The 17969-nt window shown below is 26.7% G+C and overlaps 3 protein-coding genes across 3 annotated transcripts; all 3 read left to right on the top strand.

Moving 5' to 3' along the window:
• Window positions 1–557: 557 nt before the first annotated feature.
• On the top strand, window positions 558–8134 carry LOC129961678 (transcription factor IIIB 50 kDa subunit-like). Its single transcript, XM_056075209.1, has 4 exons — window positions 558–641; window positions 2495–2600; window positions 5718–5765; window positions 6946–8134. The coding sequence occupies exons 3-4, from the start codon at window positions 5718–5720 to the stop codon at window positions 8035–8037; spliced, it is 1140 nt and encodes a 379-aa protein (XP_055931184.1). The 5' UTR covers window positions 558–641; window positions 2495–2600; the 3' UTR covers window positions 8038–8134.
• Window positions 8135–12796: 4662 nt separating this feature from the next.
• On the top strand, window positions 12797–14932 carry LOC129962221 (uncharacterized). The gene has a single exon (XM_056075961.1). It carries the CDS (start codon window positions 12797–12799, stop codon window positions 14930–14932), a length of 2136 nt encoding a protein of 711 aa, XP_055931936.1.
• A 291-nt stretch (window positions 14933–15223) lies between these two features.
• LOC129961717 (heat shock protein 27-like) lies at window positions 15224–16950 on the top strand. The gene has a single exon (XM_056075262.1). The coding sequence runs from the start codon at window positions 16339–16341 to the stop codon at window positions 16837–16839; it is 501 nt and encodes a 166-aa protein (XP_055931237.1). The 5' UTR covers window positions 15224–16338; the 3' UTR covers window positions 16840–16950.
• Window positions 16951–17969: the final 1019 nt, after the last annotated feature.

A 17969-nucleotide genomic window follows, 5' to 3' on the forward strand; every position in this document is an offset into this window, starting at 1 on the left:
ATTCCATGCAAGTCCTTTTTAATTGCTTGTTACTTGATTTTGCATATATTCCGTGTACTTCTGGTGTCATCTATTGAAAGAATATAGAGCTAAAGTAAACAATTTAAAGAAATGACATATATATTTAATTCAAATTTTTCAGAAAATGGTTTACTCCAATAAAGAAATTAAATAAATAGTTTTGAAAAAAAAATCAAATTTAACAAGTAAGCTTAAATAGATAAATTAATTCAATCACATGTTGCTTAAATTAGTAAATTAAGTATTAATTGCAATTAATAAATTTTATATTTTATATTAATTAATAACTTTTAATTAATAGTATGTTTGAAATAACAGACATTTGGAACAAATATTTAAAAATAACCATAGCAAAATTATTTGTTATTCAAAAAATCTCTATATCTGGATAGAAAACTTCTGGTTCACGATTTAAATAGAGTCCTTAAGTTGTTTCCTGGAACTCAAAATTATCTGAATAATAAAGAATCTCCATTAACTGTAAACCGTTAGCAAAACAAAATTACCAGATGTTTCCAATCAACATTGTGTTTTCCTTCCGGCTTGTCAAATAATGTAGAGAAAAAAAATTTTGAATGATGCATTTTTTAATATTGAATTCATTTTGCTAGAATAAGAAGGTTTGTTTATATATTTAATTTTGCTTGATTCACTATTGTTAAACTGTTTTTGATTATTTCTCCTTTTTTAATCACAAGATTTATTTGTACTGATAAAGTGCTATGTATTTTGATCGAATTGTTTTTGACGGGTTATTTCCGAATAATTCAGCAAAAAGGAATGAATAGAAAATTAATTTTATGTCAGCGTATAATAGATATGCATTTTCCTCCTGTTTATTGAACTTGATTATTCAAAATTCTTGAAATTTTCAATAGAGAAAAAAAATGGCTCGTAAATAAATGCTACAAAAAGTTTGGAAATTTGTATGTTTCTTCTAAAATGCTTGCATTACATCTTAGCCAAAATGAACAAAATCTAAATATAAGATATTTTAGCCATTGATTGATTTGGTATTGAGTTCTTTTGATGATTTTTTTTGGCGGAATAGGAAGATAATTTTTCGATCACATATTGCGTCATTTTATAAATTATAAAAATTTTCATGGTATTTCATTTAAGGTAGTGGCCAACTATGTTAAAATGAAGGAATTATTTTGTCTTTAAAGAGTGAAGTAAAAACATTAATATCTTTTTAGGTATATAGTTTGAATTGCTATGTATGCTATATTTATTGTGCATCTTCATCTTGTAAGCTTAGAAATATTCATTTGAGAATTTTAAAAAAATATTTTCATTTTACTTAAAATTAAAAGTTTTTTATTGGTTTTAAGGCAAGGAAAATATTTTCATGATATGAATTCTTATGTGAATTAATAATTATGGTACCTTAATTAACTTAATAATTGATACTAAAAATATTTTTAAAGATCTGATAATGGCTGGATAAATAAATAAAAATTTTCATTTACTGTTTAAGAATATTTTATATTAAGACAGTGCAAATAAATTATATTTTACTTCATCAAGTTTGATGCATATATTACAGTTTTTACATTAATACTAAATAAGATTTCTAGAAGTGCAATCTTTCTAAAATATTTTATTTGTGTATTCATTGTCTATGCTTTTTCTGATAGTTGTAAAATTAAAAGATTTTTTTTTGTTGCTACATTTCACTTTCAATTTAATTGTATAGTACTAGAGTTATACTACATTATGTTTGAATTTTAAAATTTATATCTTGTAGAATTAATTGATTTCTAATATGCATGTTTATATAATTTTGTTTATACATTAAAGAATTTATGATAATTTTTCATTATATCTTTAGCAGTTATTGTCGAATTGAAATGTTGACATTAATGCTTTTTTGTAATATATAGGAGTGAAAAAGACAAATTTTAACTTTTTGTTGCCAGCAGCTAATTTGATTCTATCATATTATATTATTTTTAACCTTAAACCCAATATAGATCTACTATGATGCTTAATAAAGTATCTACCAAATAGTTCATAGTTACATACTGTCAAATAGCATAAATATTAGTTGCTACAAATTATCTACTATTTGACACTCGTTTGTTAAGATTGTGGAATTTTTTTTTCTATGATATATTTGTGAGCAATAAACATTTTAAAGATAAAATAGTCTGGAATTTGAAATCTTTTTATTAAGCAATTTTTTGCACTTCTTAAAATTAAAATAAATAAAAATCATTTTCTCTTGTTTAAAGAATCTGATGTAAGATCAGAGAATGTCAAACTATATTCTGCTCAATATTACTTAATCCTACTTAATAATACCATAAAATTTCTTTGACTGGTTTATAAGTGAAATTCTTGAGTAATACTGTATAAGTAATTTTTTTAAAAAAAAGGTACCATTTACAACTGGTTAGTTGTTAATACTTTTGTTTCATATACTATTGTCTGGTAGTAATTTTAAATGCAATTTATTTTCTTCCAATAGGTAGATGCTTTAGGATTTTGTTTATCATAACTGATGGAAGTTTGCAAGCACCACATTTAGGTATTTTTGTTGTTAATGCTTTGAAAGGTATTCAAGTGAAATTAAAGTAAGTTAGTTTAATAGCTGTATTAAATGAATCCTTTTTTAATGAATTGTTTATATTTTATTGATGACTGACTTATTATTGATATACAATATAGTTTTCATAAAAATTTTGCATATAAAAAAGTTTTGTTGGATTTTATCCATAAGAATTATAATTGAAGCAGATTCATTCTTTACATTTTTAATTTTAGTGCATTATTATATATGAGAGCAAATTGAAAATATTTCTTTCTTTCTTTTTTATTTTGTATCTTGTATTCCAGTTTGATGTTAGAATTACTTATATGATTCTGATGTGAAATTAATATATGTTTTTTTGATAAATATTATAAAAAGTGATATGTTATGTGCATTAGCTTCAGTTCTGACTTGTTCAGCTAATCATTTTTGTGATTACATTAATTTCTAAAATATTTGACTTGAAGTAGAATACATCGATATATCATTGTAAAATGATCCCATTAGTCTTGTATTCTTTTTAAACATAATTTTATTTACTCACTTTCATATATGTTTGTCTGTTCAATAAAAATTTGCAGTCAATTTTGAACTAACTTCCTGATTTAACAGAGACTTTAAACTTAACTTTCTTTCTTGACTGTTAGATAAAAATTTTTAATCAATTTTGAGCTAACTTCTCAATAAGCTAGAGACTTGAAAGTTTCAGTATAGCTCAGAATTTTGTGGTAATGCAATATTAATTATTTTTCTTGACTGTTTTTTCTTTTTGACTAATTTTGACATTAGATGTAGCTCAGCTGGAAACTAGTTTAAAATTGATTGCAAAATTTTACATACATAATCAATAGCAAAATTTCACATTCACAAGGCTAAAAATAAGGAAATAATTATTTAAATAAAAAATATTTAGTGAACAACATTTTTAAAATGGACTGAGAAATATAAGTTTTTTTTTAGCCTTATAAAAATTTATAATTTTATACAGATTCTTAACTCTGTATAAATTGTCTTGAAAATTTACAATTATGGTTTTGCAATGACAATTTTTTCAAACAATCTATCAAATTAAAAATCTGAATGGGGCTAGCAGAAATATTCAGTACTCTTTTGTCCATTTTAAAAATGTGTCATTTTAATTTTTTTTATTTAAGTTATTATTTTTTAATGAAAGTTAATTTTTTGGTAAAGTTTCAATCATATGCGAGTGAGATAAAAAAAATCATAATGAAATTGGCAAATTTTGGGTTCACTGAATTTTTTAAAAAGAATTTTTGACATAAAAAGAAGTATCTGTTACAAATTAGACTGAAAATAATAATTAGCCCATCTTTTTAAATACTATAAGTATTTATTTTATAAAACGCTCACTATATTTTGAATTTCCTTTTTTTGTAATTTTTTAATTACTAAAATTTTTATACTAATTACTTTATTTTGTGAAGATCTCTATATTTTAAGTTATTTTGAAATTTAGCTATTAGAAGTTTAATAATAATCCTCCCCTTCTCAATTAAATTTATTGTGTTTGCTATTATATTTGGATTTATAACTTATGGAAAAATTTATCTTATAACAGTTATTGAAAATGCCATTATAATGGCATATTCAAAATATAAACAATAAATTTATACATTGCATTATTTAGTTCTGGCTATATTTTCAAGCTTGCTGGTTTATCACTATCTTTTCTATTTGCTCACAAATAAATTTCTATCCATTCATCTTTGAATTATTCTGTTTGGATTCAGCTTCTTTTTCACTCTTCTAAAATTAAAACATGAATTTCTTTTTAATTTGAGAAAGTTTGGAGATTTTGTGTTATAAATTTTGGTAACCTCTATTTGAAGGATTATTTAAAAATTTTCTCTGCCTTGAAGGTGCTTAAAAATAAATTGAAATATTCAGTGCTTTAGCTCAGAATTTTTTTACTCCATAACTAAGAATTTCAGAATTTGAATGAAGAGGTTTATTTTTGAGTAATACTAATCAGGTTTCAAATTTCTTTTTCCCTTTTTTTTTTTTTTTTTTTTTTTCCTTTTAATAATGGATTGTTGAATTTCTTTTTACTTGCAGCTATTGGTTGAAAGAATTAAATTCTTGATATCCCAATTTCTTTTCAAACTTATTTTCACAATTCCAATAATGAAATTAATACATAGTAAAGATAAAATGTTAATTAATGATAAATTAAAATAAATTTATTGTTAAATACTGATACAATAGGTTTTAAGGAATTAGGATTACTTGTACAATTATATTTTACTTTTATTAAAAATTTTAAAGCCATTATGAAAGTTTTTGCTTTAGTATTATTTAAAAAGTGAAAAATTATACAAACATATATTATATTATGATTATTATATAACTCAATATATTATGATTATTATCTTTCAAATTTTTATGAAGTCAAAGGCAATTTTCAAAATTGTCATTGAAAATTTGTCAAATTTTTATGAACACAAAGAACTTTAATATCTCACTGCTTTTATTACTCCAAATTGATTTTTTTTATATAAACATTAAAAAGAAAGGGAAGAAATGATAAGACTGAAAGATTTTAAAATTCTAAAAATCATATTATTGCCAAATTAAAAAATAAAATTTAACATTTTGAAAAAATATGTATATAAAACTAAATATTTAACACAAAGTATATTGTTACCCAACTATGGGATAAAACATAAAGTTAATGAAACAAAATGTAATTCTTGAGCATTTGAAACCATCTATACAGTATGGTCATAAGATATAAAAGTAATATGTGGAAAAGTAGTCTTTGGATGAGAATGCTTTTATCACATTGTTCTATATTTATAAAAGATATTAAATATTTTATCAAATATAATTTTAATTCCTTTTATGTTGTGTTTTTTACCATTACTAACATTACTCCTGCATACTCCTCTGCTGCATAACTTCAGGCAATACATAAATTTGGAACCCTTGCTCTAAAACTAACTACAAATGTTGCATAAACAGCATTTCTTTTTACATATTGGGAAATGTAATGTCCCAGGTACAAAAAGGCAATAATTTTGCTTTAATATTCTTTCGTTTACATATGATACATGATGTTTTTAAAAATAACGTTCAAGTTTATATATATATATATATATTTACTCCAATTTTGAATTTATTTTTATTTATTTATTTTTAGATGGAACCTGAAGTACCTTGCCAGCGTTGTGGTTATATGGATTTTGAGGTTTGTATAACATTTCTTCTAAAACCGTTTGATTATTGTATTTGAAATCTATCCAATTTATTTTTGATTATTCATTCTGTATAATATAATAAAAATATATCAGTTGTTGCTGATTTACATCTGTTTTAAAAATATTATTTATACTAAACACATGTCCATGATCATTAAAATTTGGAAATACAAAGCAATATGTGAGTTCTCTAAATTTTTATTAATTTAAAATTTTTTGCTTTAGAAGAAAATATCAATAGTTAATAATTGTTTACATTTAGTCTGCAATGATATACAAGAATATGCTTTACTACCTACATCAAGCAAAATGTAAAAAATATTTACTTTCCTAAGTAAATAAATAGCTGATGTGAATAAGTCAAATCACATCAGCTACATTTGAGGTAACATTCAATGGATCGAATCTGTTTAAAAGAAAAATCTTTAAGTTTTAACTAGAATTCACTTAAAGACTGAAAGGCAGCACTTTATATGCTTCTTTTGTTAGATTTCTTCCATTAAGTGAAAATGCTAAGTAGCAGAAGCAGATGATAACATTTTTCTGTTAAAGTTATGATGAGGAGAGATCATGTGATGTCAGAGTAGAGGTTGTGAAGAAGTACCTTTTTACATAAAATAAATGTAGTATATTTTTAATAATTTTGCTTTCTAGCTTATATATATATTACACTTTAATGCTTTAATATATAATGTGTACAGATAGACCATTAGCATTTTGCTACCTCTTTAAAACACTAATCGACGGAATATTTATATGTGCCTATCACTATAACTATATTATTGTTGTTATTATATTATGATGTACATAATAGATAGCTTTATCATTACTGGAAGAAATACTGATAAAGAGAAGAATTTGATCCTCCCTAGGCAATCCAATGCTATTATAGTTTTGATTTCCCAAAAATTCAAAAAGGGGAGTAGTTTCCTGTCTTTATTCTTCATTTTCTATATTGGTTGATCTATTGGCTAATTATGGAACAAATGTTAAAAATTATGTTAAAGTTAATTCATAAAATAAAAAAAAAATAACTAATACATAATCTCTCCATGGTTTATATATTTATTTACTCGTTTTCAATTTATTATTAAAACATTTTCTGTCTTATTTCTTCCAATCCCTTACTTTAATTTATGCTTTCTTACACATTATTTTTCATTTTTATAGGGTCAAGTTTGCAAAACTTGTGGAGCAGTTACAGATGAAATTTACTTTGGAAGTGAATTCAATGTTTTTGGTTCTGAGAAAATGCCCAAATTTATTCCATGGAAAGATAAAAAGAATTCACCTAGTCTTGATTATGGATTGACAGTTTTAGAAAATTTGTGCATCAAATATGGAATCTCTCCTAACATGAAAGTTGAAATAGAAGATCTTCTGAAACATATTTGTTCATCAAAATCTTTTGCTAGGAAAGAAGATTTTGGTATTCTTGCAGGTTGTTGCTTAATTCACATAAAACAGAAACATAATCAGTATGCTTCTTTAAGTGACTTAAGTGCTAAGATACAATGTCCTATGAAAAAAGTTTATAAGTTTTCCAAAGTAATCAAAGAATTTTGCAGTGATCGGAAAAGTTCAGACTGCAAAGAACTTGTTGATATCTCTGAGGCAGCTCTTCAAATAAGTACTTCTGAAATGCTAGAATCTACTGTTGCAAAGATTTTTGCATCTGTTGTAGATAATAAAGATGAGTTTATTACGAAAACAACAGCTTTGGTCAAATTGGCACATGATTGTTGGTTAATGTCAGGAAGGTCTCCTGAAGGTGTTATCGCAGCAGCTGGATATCTGTGTTGGAAAAGTATTTATCCAGGTTTAAAGTCACTGACCGTGAAACAATTCTGTTCAGACTTCTCATTACCATACACTAAATCATCTCCTAAAGTCTCGGAGATAAAACACATGCTACTTAAATTAGGTAAGAACATACCATCTTGTTCTAAAAACTATGTGAATGAAAAGAATATTTTGTTTCACTTAAATTATATCTTGGAAAACTCAAAAACCTTACGGAATGATCTGTTAACTGATATATACAAGACTGATGAAATAGCTAGAAAAGAATTTTCTATGTATAGAAGGGTTTCAACTGTTACGAAAGAAACTGAAGTTGTGGATATTGAAAGACGTTGTGACTTTCAACCAAATTGGAATAAACCAGATGTTGAAATATCAGATTCTGAAATCTCTAAATACATTCGCTCAGAAAAAGAAGTAGAATTGATAAAAAAAATAAAAGAGAAATATGAATCATGAACATCATTCTTAATGTATTTATAATTTAATAATTGTCTTTCATTTTCTTTTGTAGTGAAACAGCTAGTCTGTTGTTTTTTTCTGAATGTTATGTTGTGATGCCACTGCATTGTGATTTCATCTGTTCATAATCATGTAGAAATTCTTAAAATTTCTAATTGTATATAAATTTTTCTTGTATAGTAATAAAAATGAGCTCATTTTTAAAAAATTTAAAGTATACATTTTTTATTTATACTGTGATATAACAAAACAGTAACAATTTCAATAGAATGTATTAGAACTAAAATCTTAATAATTCACTTTTGAAAGTTCAGTAAAGCATTAATAGATTCATTTCTGGCTACTTCACAATCAGGATAAAACTAACTTTCTGAAATCTACCTACATATTATCATATGCTTTTTTTTTTCATACAAAATGTGCTATGAATACTAAAATGGCACCGTGCATTTAATATGTAGCAGACTAACATGGGTTTACTTCATTTTGCAGGATAGATAGTATTTGGGAAATTCAAAAGTAAGTGCATCTTTATTTGAATAATCTTTCACTCTTTTAAAAATAATGGTTATGATATTGTAAGTGAATTAACGCCATTTTCAGAGCCATTGTACTCATTATTCATACCATTTTCAGATTCATGTACAATTATCATTACTTAATGATAATTGTACAAATGTAGAAAAAGGTAGTTTAATGTACAGTATTTTTTATATAGTATTTGTAATGTTATATTCAATCGTTGTATAATAATCACAAATTAGAATATTTTCAGTCAATGGATAAATTATCTCTCTTAAAAGCTAGTTATTATTTTTTTAAATAATTGTTGAACACCTGATTGTTTAAAAGTAGATTTCTTTATATAAAATTTATCTTTTCCTCTGTAATTGCCATATTCAATGAATTTCAGCTTTCCACATCAAAAAGATTTTTAAAAATATTTTTATTTAAAATGCAAAAAAGTAAATTGGTAAGTTGATTTTCAATAGATTAATCTAAAAGTTAATAATCACCAAGAAAATGGATGGTTGTTTCTGTGAAACTTAGGTTTAGGTTAGGAAAATTGAAGGAATATATATATATATATGATTTCATTTTTTTATCAATTGATATCGAAGAATTATCCTACCCCTAACAATTTAACACAGTCTGATTGGGCTGCATTGATTAAAAAAACCAAATTCTATACATTATTCTTATATACTTTGCTGCTGTTGATTTTATTATTCTCAATATGGATAATCATGAGCTAAGAAATTATTTGGTAATACAAATTATATCAACCAATTATCAACATACCAAAAGCATTCTGCAGCAATTATATTGGATTTTATACATCCCATTCTTCTGAAGAATTTGTGAAGTTCTGGATATTTGCTATTTATAGAGTTCAAATCGCATTTTCTACAGAACTATGCATAAAATAAATTATCAGTTATCTTTTATTAAATTAAGAGAATTGTCATGATAGTGCAAACATAACCAATTTTTTTTTAATGAGGTATATTATAGAAATATTATGAAAATTAAAATATATTAAATAGTTAATGTTTAGTGTCTTGCAAACAAGACTTTTACCTAGAGTAGTGGCCAAAATTATGGAATTCTTTTGGAAAAAGTGCATTTTGGAGATTTGATGGCTCAATACTACAACAGTATTTACACTAATACCATAAAATCATAGATCATTTCAAAGATAATTTAACCAAGAATGTAATATATTAAACTATGTTATCAGTATTTTAAGTTATTACTAAAAAAACCCAGAAGAAAGGAGCATATTTTGCTTACATTGATAAGGCTTTTTCATTTGAATGTAACCACTTTGAGTATTTAGACAGCCAACAAGGTCTCATTTCTTTATCAGACGAATTCTGCCATTGATGCCATGTGTTGGAACTCAATCATTTTATAGTACTTTTTGTAATTGCTATCAATAATCAATGGTTTTTGTATTCTAATATTTTTTAGTTGTCAAAACATTAATATATATATATATATATATATATATATATATATATATATATATATATATATAAAGAGAGGTTATATAGAGTCTATTAGTCACCCAAAAAATAATACAGAATTATTGTATTGCCGAACAAGGCTTTAATTATAATGAAATTAGGAAGAGAGTTAATGGAAACTTGGCATTTCAAAATATTTAAAGAAGTGTAGATAAACTCAGCTACTTGAAAACAAAACTGGTAGACAGAAAAAGGTGCACATTGTCAAATGAGTGTAGAATAATAATATTAATTAAAAAAATCATGTCTATGTTATAGAAGGCCAGCTGTGAGTATACAAAATCAAATGGTTCAATGGGATGTGAAATTGAGTGCGAGGACTCATTGCTGTGGGTTGCCAGAATCTGATCTAAGTGCAAGAATTTCATATTAAACACCATTTATAAATCAGAAACAAAGGTTGAAAAGATTAAACTGAATAAAACTTTATGTTAACTACATAAGAGAATAATAAAGAAATATGATTTGGAGTATTAAAACCAAGATCTCACTACTTTGTAGTGATGTATAAAGTACACAAGGTGAGGATTAGAAAAAATATTTCCATTCTGATTGTATAACACTTACTATCAAACACAGTTAATATTAGGATCTGGAGTTAGAATGTGTGATTAATGGGAATATAAGAACTCAGAAATACACAGATTAAATATTTTTTCCTAAATTGCTGCTTTCTGCATATGATCTTTTCCCAGATAATCAGAAATTAATATGTCAACCAGGATTTCTTTATATTGCCAAAGTATGTAAAAACTGATTGCAGGACAATCATATTTTACGACTTGCCCAAATCCTATTTAATGTTAATAGCCCAAACCTTAACTCAACTGAAAATCAATTGAGCAGGCTAAAGAAATTTTTACAGAAGCAATTCAGCAATAAAGCCCAATTAATTGAATCAACAATTCATTTATAATATCACATTATAATAGCTGAGCATTAAAAATATTGCTGAACCAACAGTGTTGCAAAGCTTTTATTGATACTGAAACCTATCTATTAACTACCATAGGTGAGAAATTTTAAACATGTCAGTAATCCTATGTTTCCATTTTCTTCTTTATAATTGTTGTTGCAATAGAAATACTCATTATAAAAATTATTCTATTAATTTTTTTATTAAATTATCTTGAAAAGAATATATAACTTTATTGTATTTCTTTTAACAAAATTACTGTCATGATCCATTAACCTTTGAAAATGCACTTTTCCTAAAAAGTTTTCATAATTTTGACCACTATTGTAGCATATATGTATGCCTTTAATATATATAGGTCTGTCTTTGTTTACTTCAACTTCCTTAATAATATCAAATGTTTCATGCAAGAAAGAAGAATTTCGTTTTGAATTGCATAATAATCTTTGTTTCATCAGGAAATTATTTTGTTCTAGCATTTATATGTCTTGATTGTCCACAAACCATTTAACTTTCATTAATTTCAACAGAAATGTTAACAGTTCATTTTTAAATTTGAAATTATAAATTTAGAAAAAAAATCTAAAATTATAGTTAAGCTTTTATAATTATAAATAACTTAAATTATAGTTAAGCTTTTAGCACACAAATTTCATAGCTTTATTTGTATGATAATTTATTAATTGATATTTCAGATTTGTAAACCATGAAAAACTTAAATTTATTTTATTAATAGTACATAACTTCCTATTTGATGCATGAAAAGCATCAATTCTCCAGGTTTTATTTAATTATAGATATGGCTATAGATTATTGAATTAAATCTGGTTATGCAGTTCATGCATATGAGTAGCTCTAATTTTTTATAGGTTGCTTTGTTTTGTAAGAAAAATTTGGGGGACTTTGAAATTTCTGCTGAAAAAAAAATTTTAACAAAGCAATTTTAGGGTATATTTTTGCCCACAACATATATTGCTCATAATGAAATCTAAAAGTTCTTTTTTATTTTTAAATAAATTTTCTTTCAATGATATTGTTGATCATTTGATCTATTTCAACATACAAAATATCGATTAGCAGTTATAATTTCAAAGGAAGTTTGAAAGCAATTAGTATCAATTTTCTTTTATACAGGAGTGATTTATGTTTTGCTTTTTTTCTTTTATCATAAAATTTTATTTTTAAAAACTAATACTGATGTTAATTTTAAAAACTGAGTTCTTTAACAATTTTATTGAATTTTTCTTTTTTTACTTTTGTAAAGCAGAAAAAAATTGGTTGATTTTTAGGCTTATAAATCATTTTAATTTTTCAAAGGGGCATTTTAATATAATAAGGCTTATAGACTGATGTATTGTAAATAAATTTTGATATATAACCTACGTTAAATTTTGCGAAATGTTCTACAAGGCAAATTATTTGATTTATAACTTCCAGCATCGGCAAATAATTGTTAAAAGAGACTGAACTGGTAAAACCAGGAACGAAACATTGTCTTACTTTCTTGTAGTACTTTCACTTTTTGAAAGTGGCAACATGTAAAAATCAGAGTCAAAATAAATGGATTGAACGAAGTTGCTCTTAATTTAGATGTCTGATTATTTTTACTTTTAAAAGCTTTAGGAGAAAGGGAAACAGTTTGTTTCTGCAAATCTCAACATTTGGTGACCTCGGTACGTGATTTAGGAAAATAAGCAAGAAAAATACAGGTCAGACAATTTATTTATCTTTTTAGTAACGGATGCTTTGAGCGTTCAAGTTCAGACAATCTATTACATTTTACTTTCGTGTTTTGCCTAAGTTTATGGAAATGGAAGTACTAATTCAAAGACGAAAACCTATTAGAGCATCTTTTACGAGAATATATAATGGAATTAAATTTGAAATAGATAAAGAAAACCCGGATGAAGAATTTCTAAGATCAAAATTGACAACTTTAAAACGTTTGGCGGACGAACTTCGTTCTTATGATATTCAAATTTTAGATTCAAGATATTCTTCTGAAGAGCAGTTTAACAGCGAATGGGAAAGCGTGGAAGAATACAAAGAAAAATTAGATTTAATCCAAGTTAAAGTTGAAATGTTCTTCTCTCACCAAATTGCGCAATCCGTCGCCAGTGTGCCTCCAAACTTAAACAAACGAAAACTCAAGCTGCCTGAAATAGTATTAAAACAATTCGGTGGGGACATTAAAGATTGGTTGCCATTTTGGGGGCAATTCCAACGAATTCATGATGATAAAGAAATTCAAAATGAAGACAAATTTCACTACTTAATCCAAGCTACTGTACCTGGTACTAGACCACACGACATAGTAAATAGCTTCCCGGCAACCGCAGAAAATTATCACAAAGTCATAGAAAGCTTGAAAAATAGATTCGGACGGGAAGAACTTTTAGTGGAATTTTATATCCGAGAATTGTTAAGTCTAATTATTAAAAATGTAACTGAGCAAAGAAAAAGGTGCAGTGTGTCCGAGCTGTACGACAAATTAGAATCCTATTTGCGTTCGATGGAATCAATTGGAATGACAAGCGACAAATACTCTGCCATGTTATTTCCACTCGTTGAATCGTGTATTCCTGAGGAGTTATTAAGAGTTTGGCTGAGAAATCATGCATCAATAATCACAGAAGAAAATACTTATTCCGAAAAATTAAAACAATTATTGTTATTTTTGAGAAATGAAGTTGAGGGAGAGCAGAGAATTTCTCTAGCAAAAACTGGGTTTAAATTTGATTTTGGTGCACGAAACAAAGTTAGAAGGGATAAAAGGTTCCAAAATGAAGATCCCGTGCCTACTGCGAATGAATTATTCTCAGGCCATAAGAAAACATTTAACCTTGGGAAAAAGAACTCTTGCATTTTTTGTGAGAAACAACATGAAAGCCAAAATTGTTTTGTGGCTCAAAAAATGACTTTAACTCAAAGGAATGATGAAATTAAGAAGAGGAATGGATGTTTCATCTGCCTAAAAATTGGACATAGGGCCAAGCAATGTAGGTCAACTGTTCGATGCTTGATATGCTTAAGAAGACATTGGGCTGTAATGTGTCCAGACTTACAAACATGTAAAAAGAAAGATGATGATAGAATTAAGGAGGAGGATGCACAAAAGGTATCTTTAGCAAGTACCAGTTTTAATTATCCAGATGAAGTGTATCTTCAAACTTTATTAGTGAATATCGAATCTAATAAAAGGCAGAAAACGGTAAGGGCACTTATTGACACTGGATCACAGCGTTCATATATATTAAAAGGAACGGCTGAAGAAATTGGGTGCCATTCAAATGGAACAGAAACTTTGATTCATGCTTTTTTTGGAGGAGCCACAACAAAGAGAGAAACCCACAAACGTTATGAAGTGTCTCTTAGTAGCCTATATGGCAATTATTCTAGAAGATTAAACCTTTTGGAACAATTAAAGATTTGTGGACCAGTGACCAGTTTGCAGCCTGGACCATGGATAGAAGAAATGAAACAAAAAGGTATCACTGTCTCTGATGTTGGAAGAAAAGATTTGAAAATAGAAATCCTTATTGGAGCAGACGTCGCAGGTGCATTGTTAACGGGAAAAGTTCACAAATTAGAAAACGGATTGGTTGCTGTGGAATCTTTGCTCGGATGGACAGTTATGGGTAGAATAAATTATTACAGTTCAAAAAGTAATGTGTCTATATATCCAGGAAAAGACGGCAATATTCGTGTTGTTCGTGTCAAAACCGCTTCCGAAGAATTAGTTCGACCAATAAAGAAAATATTCCCCCTCGAAATACCTTCATCTATGGAGTCAGATGAGAAAAATGAAACTGCAACACTTGAAAAGGAAAATATAATTTCTGAATCACAGATGAACAATTCTGTTCCAAAGTTGTCCCAGAAGTTCAGAACTATCGTGACTAGATCTGGAAGACAAATTAAACTCCCATCCAAATTTATTACTTGAACTCTAAGTAATTTTAAAGTTTTTATACTAAGAATTGAATTTTTAACTATTTAACTTTATTTAGCTTCATAATTGTTTCATTAATAATCATAATAATCATGAAATAATTAATCATAATTGTTTCATTAGTGTTTTGATTAATTTATGTGTCATTAATCAAAAGGTGGGAGGATTGTTAAAAGAGACTGAACTGGTAAAACCAGGAACGAAACATTGTCTTACTTTCTTGTAGTACTTTCACTTTTTGAAAGTGGCAACATGTAAAAATCAGAGTCAAAATAAATGGATTGAACGAAGTTGCTTTTAATTTAGATGTCTGATTATTTTTACTTTTAAAAGCTTTAGGAGAAAGGGAAACAGTTTGTTTCTGCAAATCTCAACAATAATTATTTCTTAGGCAGTTGATGCTTACTAAGATGAGGTTTTCATTTTTTTTAAAAATTAAATGAATTTATTTTCTTAGTAACTTAGATGCATATCATAGTACAAAAACTATTCATACATTATTTTAAAATTCAAAAAGATTAACTCTTTAATGATATCAGTATTACTTCCGCGCAATATTTTTCACTACTGTTAATAATTTTTTCAAATTATAATTGTATTCTATAACAACAGTTTTCAATAATTTGTACACATATGGGTACTGCCTTTGTGCACATGCGTGCTTCAATGATATTAAAAATACTTTTGTATGCAATTACCTTTGCTATTATCAAGAAGACACTTTTAAACATAATGTTGACAAATTAATCCTACATATAGGAGCATTATCATTTTACTATATTTAAATCAAAAAGTTCGAATCCTTTTTGAATGTTTTACTTTCTTATTTGAAAAGTGAACAGCTCGTTGCTGTTGTCTCTCTTTCTTAAAAACAAAATGAGTTTTCTCTCGTCTAGTGCTGCCATCTGTAGAATTATTCATACACCATCTAGAAATTTCACTTTAACTGTAAGCCTTGTTTCTGGAAGAAAGTTCTAGCTTTTTCTAAAGGAACTGGGAGCAGGTGCCGCGATTATATAAAACAGAGCGTTGGAAACGCAATTTAAAAAACATTTGAAATGCTTTCTATCAATTGTGTAATTTTTGAGATTTATTACGGTATTGCTATCTGTGAAAGATTTTTTCTTCACGCTTAATTCAGATTAACGAATTCGTGTTGTATTTTGATGTAATTGGTGATATCATCAGCTGGTCTAAGAGTGAACTAAATAACGAATTTGTTTTTCCTACTTCTCGCAGGAGAAATAGTGTTCTGGTATTGTGTATAAAATGTCCCTGGCGGATCTTTTCGATGATTATCTTCCACTTTTGCCTACTATTGAACATCGGAGACGTCGAAATCGACCATCGATGTTAAATCTCTTGGATCAGAGAGTTAAATCTCTTGGATCGAAAACGAAATGGATCAGAGAGTTGGCCATGTCTTTCGCCGAATACCAGCTGCCTTGTTGGATTGGGACGATGATTACGAGCTCACTAACAGCAGAAAGCGAAAACGCAAATCCCATGCCATATCAGTTTATGAACCGAAAACCAAATGCCAAGTGACGACGAAAGACAATAAATTTCAAGTTCATATGGATACGTCCAACTACCAGCCTGAAGAAATAACTGTGAAAGTAATTAACGACAAACTGTCCATTTCTGCTAAACATGAAATCAAAGATGATGTATATGAATATCATGAAATGACTAGATCCTTCAGCTTGCCAGAAGGAGTAGATCCTGATACGGTAGTATCTCGATTAAATGCAAATGGACATTTGACCATCGAAGCTCCAATGCAACCATCCAAGGATACCTCTAGTAGAGTGGTTCCTGTAGAAATGGTGAAAGATACCACATCAGATAAAGAGGTAGAAAATTCGGATAAACAAATGCAGAACAATGATAATAAATAATAGTCTTAGAGATATTAATTGTAAGAACTTTCCATATTTAAAATGTGTTCATCATGTAAATTAAACATCTGTCATTTAAATAGTCAATTCAACTATTTGCTTACTAAGACACACGCTTGTAAAAAAAAGTTTCATAATTTGATGCTCAAATAAAAATAATATGAAAGTAATTATTATGTATTTATTTTAGTGCCATATTTTTCTTGAATATGTTTTTCAACATTCTAATTAAATTCTCAGCTATTTAAAAAAAGGTTTTGACTTATGTTTTACTTTCCAAAATAATATTCTATAATTATTTCAGCAGAAAACCTAAGAAAATTTATGTTTAATAAAATGATTCATTCAGTCTTGAATATAGAATCCAGCATAGTGATTCTAAAAAGAGGGTAGCTTTGAACATTTCTGCATAAATTTGAAAATTATTTATATTAACAGTAGCTGCATTCAAGTTGAAGGCAGAAAATAGTTGCATATAATTTTTTTGTGTTTGTGTAGAGTAGTAATATAGAGTAAGAATAATAAAAATTCTGCAATTTTTTTTAGCTATTTTAAATTGAGTTAGTAGGTATAATTAAATTTCTGTATCAGTTGCTATATAGTAATTAAATTATGCAATAAAGGTTTAAAGTAAAATAAAAAGTGTTACCAGGCGTAAAAATAAATTAATTCTAAAGTCAATCAAAATAATTATTTAAAAGTATGCTTTTGTGAGCATCTGAGATTTTTTTCTTTTTCCTATTAGAATATAGCTGTAAAACAAATTGGAGTATAATTTAAAATAAAAGTTTTCATAGGTTAGAAGTAATTTTGCACGATCTGGAATTTTATATTAATAATAATTTAAATAAATAGTTTGAAATCCCAGATTTCTATTAATTTTTTATTTGTAATTAAGTATTTCATAAAAGAAAAAAAAAAATCAATTCTTTATTATTTGTTTTCCTTTCTTTTTTGAAGATTGTTTATACTTTCAGCAAATTTTATATGCAGTTAGATAATAATAATGTAATGTATTTTCTTTTTAAGTTTACAAATAGTATTTTGATATATAACCCCACTAAAGAGATGAACATAAAACTTGGGATATCTATATCTATATCTATATCTATACTTATAATAAAGCTCAA

This window comes from Argiope bruennichi, chromosome 2 (genome assembly GCF_947563725.1).
Source record: "Argiope bruennichi chromosome 2, qqArgBrue1.1, whole genome shotgun sequence".
Classification (NCBI taxonomy): Eukaryota; Metazoa; Arthropoda; class Arachnida; order Araneae; family Araneidae; genus Argiope; species Argiope bruennichi.

What these genes read in the sequence shown, in the direction of transcription:
- LOC129961678 (XM_056075209.1), top strand. Translation starts at nt 5,718, where the DNA reads ATGGAACCTGAAGTACCTTGCCAGCGTTGTGGTTATATGGATTTTGAG. An exon ending in GTGGTTATATGGATTTTGAG is followed by an intron (nt 5,766 to 6,945) that starts GTTTGTATAACA and finishes TCATTTTTATAG; the next exon opens with GGTCAAGTTTGCAAAACTTG.
- LOC129962221 (XM_056075961.1), top strand. Translation starts at nt 12,797, where the DNA reads ATGGAAGTACTAATTCAAAGACGAAAACCTATTAGAGCATCTTTTACG.
- LOC129961717 (XM_056075262.1), top strand. Translation starts at nt 16,339, where the DNA reads ATGGATCAGAGAGTTGGCCATGTCTTTCGCCGAATACCAGCTGCCTTG.